This window comes from Gadus chalcogrammus, chromosome 23 (assembly GCF_026213295.1).
Source record: "Gadus chalcogrammus isolate NIFS_2021 chromosome 23, NIFS_Gcha_1.0, whole genome shotgun sequence".
Taxonomy (NCBI): Eukaryota; Metazoa; Chordata; class Actinopteri; order Gadiformes; family Gadidae; genus Gadus; species Gadus chalcogrammus.
The window spans coordinates 12,590,407-12,600,953 of NC_079434.1; the positions used below are offsets into that span (position 1 = coordinate 12,590,407).

General features: G+C 48.3%; 1 protein-coding gene across 1 annotated transcript in view; it reads left to right on the forward strand.

Annotated features, from left to right (window-relative positions):
• The first annotated feature begins 134 nt into the window (after window positions 1-134).
• LOC130377139 (uncharacterized) overlaps window positions 135-10,547 on the forward strand; it is a 52,447-nt gene continuing 42,034 nt past the window's right edge. Inside the window, exons 1-3 of the mRNA XM_056584126.1 lie at window positions 135-481; window positions 777-869; window positions 2,550-2,731. Of these exons, the coding sequence (XP_056440101.1) occupies window positions 808-869; window positions 2,550-2,731 (244 nt within the window). The 5' untranslated portion in view covers window positions 135-481; window positions 777-807. The remainder of the gene's footprint in view (window positions 482-776; window positions 870-2,549; window positions 2,732-10,547) is intronic.

The following is a 10,547-nucleotide window of genomic DNA, read 5'->3' on the forward strand; positions in this document are numbered from 1 at the left end:
GCGCCGCGATGCGCGTACATACGCGCTCCCTCACTGGCTGCGCTGCGGTGACGAGCGCTCTGAGCAGCAGATGTGTGCTTGCGTGCGCGCGCAAATGTTTGTGTACGTGCGCGAGCGCGCGAATGTGTGTGTGCGCTCCCCGGGTCTGTTTGCGAGGCGGAGAGTTGCGTGCGAAGAGCTCGACATGTCATTCAGAGGAATCCGCCACCTGAAACGCGAGGAAGTGGAAGGCGACTCAATTGCTTATAAAGCATCACACCACATCTGCCCCGAGCATTGCAAGCCGATGAAAACATCAGCTAGGAGCTCGGCGCTGGACGTTGGCGTTATTCTATTTTTCCTGGGAATGATCATAATTGTCATTTGTTCATATACTGAGTCAGTGCATTTGGGAAGCCCCCTGTCGCTGTTTGACCGTTTATCTGAATGACCCAAGAACAAACACTATACTGGAATTAACTGATAATCACACCGTGTCTTGGTAAGCGATTATATGTGTTTTGTTGTTGTTTTTTTGTTTACTTTCTTGCACATCCAACGTCGGATGTGTAAACTTACAAAATGTATTGCGTGTCCTCTTCAATTATTAATGCAATAGTGTGCTGTAAATAGATCCATAATAATTTACGCACGCATAAACAAATTCAATAATTACACTATTAATCGTGATATTTTTCATTTACTCAGCTGTTTCTACCCCATTTGATCAGCCTGCCTTTTCAGACTCTGGGGTTTAGTTTGTGCATTGGAGTAAAGTTGTTGTCTCCCATCGACAGCGCACCTGTTACCTGCACGGAGCGCCAAAGCATGATTCCTCCGGGAGATTGCATGTACGCTGGACGCAAGAGGAGGAAACCCGTCCAAAAACAGTTAAGAACCACTTCTATAGATCCTTTCTATGTTGTATTATAATTTATAGTTAACTCAAGGGCATGGTCCGCTTGATTATTATTGCTGTTTATGATTTGGAACTTTATGGAGGTGATGGATGCGTAAAAGTTCAAACCACTAAGTTGAGGCAATGTTTTTGTCTGTTTTCATTTGAGTTGTTTTGTAGATTAACTTCAATAGCTTTATTGGTGGTAATAAAAAGTGAAAACGTTTCGTTACTACTACCATAAGTGATATATAGATTTAGAGACCTGTTTTAAATATTGTTTTGGGTTAGTTAACTTCTGCTATTTATGGCCTCTTTTTTTGTATGTGACAGAATTTGAAGATACTTTGAAGATATTAGTTATTAAGTTATTTAATAAGTGCTTCGTGATTTTTTTTCCAAACAACGTAACCCAATTATTTGACAAACAACTCACTTTAATCTGTTACTCCTCTATTTTTGAGTAGGCTGCAAAAGTAAATAAACCAAAAACATGGCTATTGATAAGAATGCAAAACTATTTAAACTCAAACGATAATGTGCTTAAACGTTGAACTCTTCAGAAACTTATAAATTTACAAGCAAACGCACACGGTCACACAAACACACACAGTGATAGCAAACTCTGCTCCCTAGGAGGACAGCGTATGGTGTGTGCTGCAAACACTTGCCTTTCTGGCCAAACTGGCCTTGTTAAGGCCCACAAAGGTTTTCGACCCATAATGGGCGCCTGTTGCACGCCACTGCCACAGTTGTCTGCGAGTGGCGAAGCCGTGAGCGAGCTCTCGGAAGTCAAGTGAAGTCTACAGCGAGATATGTGGAGCGCAGTCCACCATATTAGCTCGAGTAACTCGATTTAACCTTGGCACTAGCCGCCGTTGACTATATAGGTGAATAACTGGTCTGTATCACTGTAGGGATATCCATAGCTTATGACAGCCTCTCTTACACGGCACAGCTTCACACTTTACTTTATTAGAAACTAGTTACTACCCCATTTGTGTGTAATGGCTTTCGAGGACCATAACACTCTCTGGTGGCTGTGTTTCTACCAAGCGTTTATTTTCTATTCATCTTCCTAATTGGGATTCACTGCATAATGCACATATAATGTAGAGGTGGATGGTTCATTTAGAAGTGATTTCCCCTGAGATTTAAATTACATGCCTTTCTTGGTAGGCTGCCAACTCATAAGAGTTAGTTATTTTTTCATCCTTATCAGGAAGAGGGCATTGATATCAGCACCTACTGCCTGTTTGGCCAGAAAATGTTGTCTGTATGGTTTATATTTGTGTCTAGTGTGCGATACTTGATCCTTGTGTGGTAATGACTACAAACGTAACGATGTTCTCAGTGTATGAGGTGTCATCTCCCCCTCCCACTCATACATACACACAATATTTAAGCGCTTTGGGTGCACTGAAAAGCACAGTATGAATGTAATGAATTATTATTATAATTATTATTGTGAATTGAACGACCCCTACCCTTGTGTATTTTACAATGTGCATGCATTCACACACATACTATTTATATTAACTGTGTCTGTGTCCTTCTTCGGTGTAAGCTCCCCAAACCCCCCCCCCCCCCCCCCCCTCCCCCGTGTTTTACACCCAAAAACCCCTGTCTGTCCGTCGTCTGACCGTCTGTCCATCTGTCCCCCAACCACCAGGAAGCCTTCGTCGTCCACCGAGAAGACAAACCCGTCGAAGCGGCACCGCGACCGTCTGAATGCCGAGCTGGACCGGCTGGCCAGCCTTCTGCCCTTCCCCCCCGACGTCATCACAAAGCTGGACAAGCTCTCAGTGCTGCGCCTGGCCGTCTCCTACCTCCGCGTCAAGAGCTTCTTCCAAGGTGAGCCCCCCCCCCCCCCCCCGACAGCTCACCCGCCTGGCATTTCGTACGAAGCATGTGACATGGGCCAAGGCGTGAGACTCTGACGGCAGTTGGTTCCAGTTTGAGGGCTGTGTTTTCCCAGGCCCGAAGACATGATCATTTGAAAGGGAGATGAGTGTCTATAGAGTTGCCCGACCTGCTTGGCCATTACAGCCACTATGTAAATGTTTGATCCTTCCATTTGCTTTTTGAGGGCACTCATCATCGGATTATCTGGACTGAATTTGTGTGTTGAAACGCAATTATATTTAATTATGTTCCCGTCCATATTTTTGACAATGTTGTTGACATTTTGCCCGCTGAGAGGGATGTGTGCCTGGGTGTTTTTGACGGTTGAAGACACACAAAGCAGGTGTGTGTGTGTTAGTGTTTGTGACAGACACACACACACACACACACACACACACACACACACACACACACACACACACACACACACACACACACACACACACACACACACAGAGACAGAGACAGAGACAGAGAGACAGGAAGACTGACTTGATTATGATGCTAGCGGCCTGAAAAAACACTGCACACTGAATGAACTGGGCAATGTCCAAATGATTTTGCTTCAGTCTGCCGTTCTGTCATCCCTACATTTGTTTCACTGCACGGGTCTGGTGAACGAGGTTCATAACCTGTTAGTGCAGAGGGCACACCCCTGGATGGCTTCTGAGTTACTGTAGGATCTCTGAAGCGCTCCGACGGTCATGGGGCATTTCAGAGCGCTTGCTGCTAGTTGCAAGGCTGCACAGTCAAAATATTGGGCTGCAGGCGAGGGTTGATGTCTCAGAGAGGAGACCAGCATCCGTCCGCCCCTGATGGCAGGGAGATACCCCAGGCGGCACAAAAATGCCTTTTCAAATTTGGTCGAAACGATGGCTGTTCCGCAATGCTGCAATGCTTTATCTTTATCTCCCTTCATCGTACTCAGGCGGCAGCCAACACACACACACACACACACACACACACACACACACACACACACACACATACATCGACATGCTTGCACACACATAACATACATGAACACAAGCATGCACACACCCCCTGCTGGTAGGTTCACAAGCTCAAACAAACTATGCTGAGTGTGTATTAGCATTAGCATAACGCAATGTAGCAGACAAGGTAATAATCCCCTTCGTGCAGAGTTTCCTGTGTGCATTAGCATTGTTGAGGGCCATCGTTCTGTGGTTAGCTTTTGGGGAAGTGAGTCATGTTGTTGGGGTATTTTTCTTGTGCTTATCTTTCTGTTTATTGAAATTGTCGTTTACTTGCTTACTTAGTACTTTTTACAAGTGAAAGATTATTGTTATTTTTTTTATAAAAAAATAAAATAAAAATTTGTTGGGGAAATTCATGTCGGATACTATTTTTCCCCCAGTCCGGTTGTCATTGGTAGCAGTAGTGCGCAACTCGGCTGTCCTCTGATGCTAAGCCAATCAGATTGAGGCGAGTGGAACGTGAGGGATTTGTGAGTAGCATGCGCTGTGGCCCCCTCCCCTTATGGCTGCTCACTCTGCTCTCCGTTTACAGCCGCAGGTTCTGTGCCACACGACCACACCGTGAGCAGGAGAAGGGCATTGTAGAGTTTGGTGTGATAAGGATAGGTCCCTCCCCATTGAGTTGAGTCCCGATTTGTCGCTCCTTCTTTTTATTATTATTATATTATTACCATGTTTATATGGCATCAATATGAGGACATCAGGCATCATTTTGAAACGAGTGCCTTTCTTGATCTTTGTGGTTTGAAATGTCCTACGTGCCGTAGAATAGTGTGCAGGAACACATAGTAACGTGTTAGTGAGTGACGTGGTTGTATTTACCCGCAGTAACATTGTTGAATCTCAGAGTACTTAATGTTCAGATGCTTGAGGGGAGGGAGGAAATGCAAAAGCAGGTGGAGGGGTAATAAAGATAAGTGGATGGAGAAACGCATTGAGGGACGTCCCGTTCCCCTGCTACCCTGAGACAAGACGTGACGCCCAAGGGAGGAGCACAGGAAGCCCTTCACACATAACGCCAATTGTGTTCTCGATGCAAATATTGCTTGTGTGTGTGTGTGTGTGTGTGTGTGTGTGTGTGTGTGTGTGTGTGTGTGTGTGTGTGTGTGTGTGTGTGTGTGTGTGTGTGTGTGTGTGTGTGTGTTTGGGTGAGGAGTTTTACAACGTATAATTTTGATCAAATTTATCTTGATTCTGGATCCCTTTACCTCAGGTAAAACAACACCCATTGTTGTGTGTGTGTGTGTGTGTGTGTGTGTGTGTGTGTGTGTGTGTGTGTGTGTGTGTGTGTGTGTGTGTGTGTGTGTGTGTGTGTGTGTGTGTGTGTGTGTGTGTGTGTGTGTTTCTTGTGCGTGAGTGAGTGTGTATATATATATATACTCACTCACTATATATATATATATATATATAATACTAACCCTATACATAATTGTGTACTTATCCTATCTCTCTCTCTGTCTCTAATATATGTATATATTTATTTATACATACATTCTTTATACAACTTATGAAACCAATTTAACCAAAACCAAAGTCCAACAAATCATAAATCCGGAAAGCAGGAGCTGCAGGCTGATGACATAGGTGATTTAGAGGGGTTTGGCGTTTTGGGGGGGATTCACTGGCTCTCGCTGAACATTCTTTGAGGCGCGCCTGTGGAGATGTGTTGTGTTGTGTGCGTGTTGACAGTAAGCAGGCTGTAGATGCTTCCCGTGCCAAGTTTCTGCCGTTGCTGAAATCGCTGAGCTCGTTAAATATTTACCCTGCGGGATTAACCGTGGCCTGCCCCTTTGTCTCCATGCCCCAATTGTCTTTGTTCCGCTCCTCCTTCCACCCGGTCCAAGGCTATTCTCTGATGGTTTACCCATGTGCAAGGCTGTGTGTGCATGTTGCCCTTTAACCTGTTCCACTGGGATCCCTGACAGCTTAATAAATAATATCATCTGTGTCAATTAATAGATTGGTAATTAATTAGATGACCACTGTCGGCTACTTTTAGCCTCCCTGTATATAGTCATGTTATTAACACTCCGACATTCAGCACGTTTACTCGAGCGTCTTCAAATCTTTAAATCGTTGGCATTTCTTTGTCCTGTAAGGAAGTGTTCACGATTGTGGGTGAGAGGCTGGCTATAAAAAAAGAACATTTCACCATACTGGCCGAGAACAACAGGCCTAACTCTGGCACTGTTCCCCTCTTTAGACTCAAATCCGTGCTGCCACAGTGCATTAGGCTCCAACAGCGGCGGGGTCAGAGGGCACCCTTGAGAGAGTTGTGTACAGGGATGGGGAATCCATTAGGGGATTAAAGATATAAACACAGGCCTACGCTACCGAGCCAATGGGGCGCATCGGAGCTCCAGCAGAACAGCAGGTAACGGTAGCAGACACACACTGCAACCATGTCGGTTGTGTGTGTTGGTGTGTGTGCGTATGCGGTTGTGCACATATGCGTGTGTGTGTGTGTGTGTGTGTGTGTGTATGTGTGTGCGTGTGTGAGTGTGTGTGTGTCTGTGCACGTGCATGTGAGTGTGTGTGTGTGCGTCTGTGCCTGGGTGTATTGAGTATAGAGAATGGAGGTCATGAGTACAGAAGGAGCTGTTGAAGAACATAAAGAACAGACCTCGAGGGCACTATGAAACGTCAATGGAGGCTAATGCACAGCTCGTAATAAGCCCGTTATTTTCTTTATGAGGATATTTAGCCGATCATGCTAATGCGTCATTAGCCTGTTTGCTTCCGATTGCATTCCGTCTCATTTTATTATTTCCCTCCCTATAAAACCTCACTGTGGAGACTCACCCCACTGAGAGAATCGCTTTGTGTGTGTGTTTGTGTGTGTGTGTGTTTGTGTTTGTGTATGTGTATGTTGGTTACTGTATTGTGTGTTAGATTCAGATTCAGATTCAGAAGACTTTATTTGCCATGACATGTATACATGTTTGGAATTTGTTTTGGTACAGTGGAGTTTACAACAGGACAGACAAGACAGGACAAGACAGTGTTAGTGACTTTGTGTGTGTTAGTGACTGTGTGTGTGTGTGTGTGTGTGTGTGTGTGTGTGTGTGTGTGTGTGTGTGTGTGTGTGTGTGTGCGTGTGCATGTGTGTTAGTGATTGTGTGTCTGCTGCGGCGGCTATTTTCAACATGGCTCCTCCGGGTCTTTGATGGGGTGGTGCCGCGGGGACCTCTTCGGACGGCGCCTGTCGACAGCTCCGGCCTCGCCCCTCGTGGCCCGGCGATCAGATTTCCTCCGCAGTCCGCCCCCGCGGGCTACAAATGGCACTGGAGAGGATCCCTATTTACTCGGCCCTGCCCCCCCGACCCGCCCTCCTCTCCCTTCCTATCATCAGCGCACATCCCTCCAACCGTCTGGGTCCATCCCTCTAGAACGTCTGGGTGCTTCCCTCTAGATGCCACTAAAGTCTCCCTCTTGGCACCCTAAGGTGCCATGAAGGATCCATCCATCGCCCGCCGTCCGTTCCCAGCGTACACTCCGCCTTGATTCTCCTGTCATCCGGGTCCTGTTTCTCCCGTACATCCGTCTCTCCGTCCCCAACTCCGTGTGGGGTTTCTGCTTTCCCTCCCCCTTCATTACGGGTTAAGGTGGCGCTGTGTTTACATTCCAGGTGTGTGTTCTGTGCCCAAACTGTCCCAGCCCCACCTTCTCTGAGCTGTCCATCAAGTTTCTCCAACGCGCTGACAGGCTGGTAATCCGGATTAAATGTGTGCATGATTTGCGTGTTGCGGGAGCATGCATGCATGCTTTCTGAAATGCCCACTTGAAGATGACAGATCACACGTATTCATCCATCGAAGCTCCTTTGATTGAGCCTAGAACACACACACACGCAGCCACACAATACTTCAAATACCTACCTAGACACACACAGTAACGCAGCCAACCAGACCGGGAAACACGACTTCACCGCGGCAAAAGGCCAAACCTGAACAGGCTCCTTGCCTCTGGTTTATCGATCGCATCTCTGAAAGAAATCAGACCCACTCAATCAGCGGCTTTGTGTCTGGGTAGCAGTTTGTCTGTCGTAAGCCTGGCTCTCGGTGGTCATTGGAAGAAAAGAGGAAGAGAGAGAAGCCACAGAGCCCAAGGGCTCACGCAAGGCCACCCTCAGGCACGTGGGCGCGGGCGCGGGGGTGGTGGTGGTGGTGGTGGTGGTGTAAGGGGAGGTGTTTGGGTGAGCAGCTGTTTGTTTTTCACCAGCCCCACCATGCACGCTATAGCGACAGCGGAGCGGGAGACATATTCCCTGGATTAAGAATCATCCCAATCAGCTACTTGATTCTAAATCCTCCTTTTGGGTTGATAATATCATAGTGAGTTGAAGAATCCAGCAGGTGTCATGCTTTGGAGTCCCCCCGTTAGGAGAAACGAGCGATTGTAGTCAAATTTTTCAGCAGTGTTTGTTGTTGGATTCTGGCCAAAAGGAGGAAGTGCAATCGTTTTTCTGTATTTGTTTCTTTCATAAAGTCGCAGCGCAGTGGAAACGGGTCACAAGTTCACTCATAGACTTCTGTCTGCTAAACTTTGGCTGACCCGTGACTCTCTCTCGTAGCCTACATGCATCAGTCCTCACCGGGGAAAAGGCCATGATGGAACGGAGGCGAATAGCATTATTTGTTTAGTTTGTGTGTGTGAGTGTATATGCGTACGTGTGTGTCTGTGTTTGTGTGTGTTGCAGTCCACCTTCTTCTTCTACACAGATTAATTGATTCTCTCCCAAATTCCAAGAGGATCTGCAAGTGAACCAGGGGCCTATTTAAAAAAAACTGTAAAACATCCTGGAACAGGGGCTCGTTATCTTAGGTCAACACACAGGCGGCGCCAACGGTGACTTTATATGGTTCCACGCTCTCGACCCTGCAGCGGCTCGTCGGAGCAGTTGAACGACACGTGCCAGAGCGAGGCTGCGGGCAGGCAAGCCGCCATACGCCTCGGGGCCACTGGCGTCGGAGGCCCCGAAAGTTCCTATTTCCTCCAAACGGATGAAACTGTCATCAACAACACATTACTGATTACTTGCGTCCGCTGCACTTCCCTTATTTCTCCCTAGTTTCCTCGGGACTTTGTCCCCTCCTCCCTCCTCCCTGTGGGCTAATGTCCCATTGCGAATGCGTATATATCCATACATATATCGCCAGCCGTTCAGAAGAGCAGAGCAGAGTCCAGGCAGCCACAGTGCGTGCGCTCCCTCTCAGCGGTGTGTGTGCGGCTCTCCTTCCCCTTTCCCCGGCACGCCACATCTGTAATTTCACGGCACCGCTTCTGTATACACACACAGCAATAGACGTGTGTGTATACAGAACCCCCCCCCCCTCTCGCACATCCCCAACGTAAATATTAACACGTTCTGCGCTGCGACGAGAAAAATGAACCCCGCCGCGCGAGACTCAACCCCCATTCAGGGGGTCCGAAAGGCACGTCCTCAGAGGCCGTAATCATGTGACAAGAAGAGGGATGTGGGGCCCGTCCTTAGCGTAAATGTTAATGTATTCCTTCTGCTTTGACTAACGACGGACGCCAGCCAATCGCGTGCTAGGTCGCACGTCCGCTTCGTCCACACGGCTCATTTAGAACCACTCTCTCTCTCACACTTGAGTTTTGCATGGAAGGGTGTTTTGGAAGGGGGTGGGGGGGGGGGGGGGGGGGGTGGTCTTGTTTAACCCCCCCCCCCCCTTGCTCCACCTCCACCCCCAAAAGTTCTCACAATAGCTGATCCGCGGTGTGACAGGCCAGCCGCACTAATCCCCCGTGTAGGTGAAGGGTCCTGAATGGAGCAGCCGACGCGTGTGTTCAGGGTCCTCACAGCCCGCTCATTAGTAGCGCTACTCAAAGGCGCCACGCCGCCTTTTGTCCGCCCCCCCCTCCCCCCCCCCCCCCCGCCCGCGCCCCCCCTCGTGCCACAAGCACTGTGCTATGCTTGAGTGGACTTCACTCCCCTCCCATCACTTCCCTCCCTCCCCCCTAACAAAGCCTAAACAGAGCCAGGGGGGGGGGGGGTTCAGCAGGGCTAACCACCCCCCTCCACCACTTGGATCGCAAAAGGCCATAAGTGAATTACTCAAATCAGTGTCAAAGGGACCCCGCCCCCCCGCCCCCCACCCCCTCTGTGTCCCGTCCAATGTTTGACGCTAACTATGACAGCTAGTGGCAGCAAAGAGGTGTGCAGAGGTGTGTGTGTGTGTGTGTGTGTGTGTGTGTGTGTGTGTGTGTGTGTGTGTGTGTGTGTGTGTGTGTGTGTGTGTGTGTGTGTGTGTGTGTGTGTGTGTGTGTGTGTGTGTGCGGGGGCGATTGAGCAGGCATCAGCGCCTGCAGAGAGAGCAGCAGGCTTTGTTGGCCCAACACCATTGTTGGAGGCTGTCTGCCGCAATCTCTATCAGGGCTACTGACTGGTGCGCCTGGCCTGGCTGCCTGGTGCGTGCAGGGAGAGGAAGAGAGGGCAAGGGAGAGTGCCAAGGAAAACCAGATCCCAGATAGCCGTATGTAGTTTAAATAGATTTGACTCATTTTGAATGCCGTCATGATAACTAGTATAATTATAGTCAGATCTCGTTTGATGAAATCCTACTTCCTCTTTACTGTCACTGTTTTCTAAGAAGGACATCATTCAGTCGTGCATGTCGCCCAGCACCCCACACCAACTGGGCCATTCAGCATTGCATCTTGAAACCCATGCAGAGAAAAGACAAAACAAGGCTCAATGCAAACCAAAAGTGCGCTCTCTCTTGACTTGCCTGCGTGAAATGGGC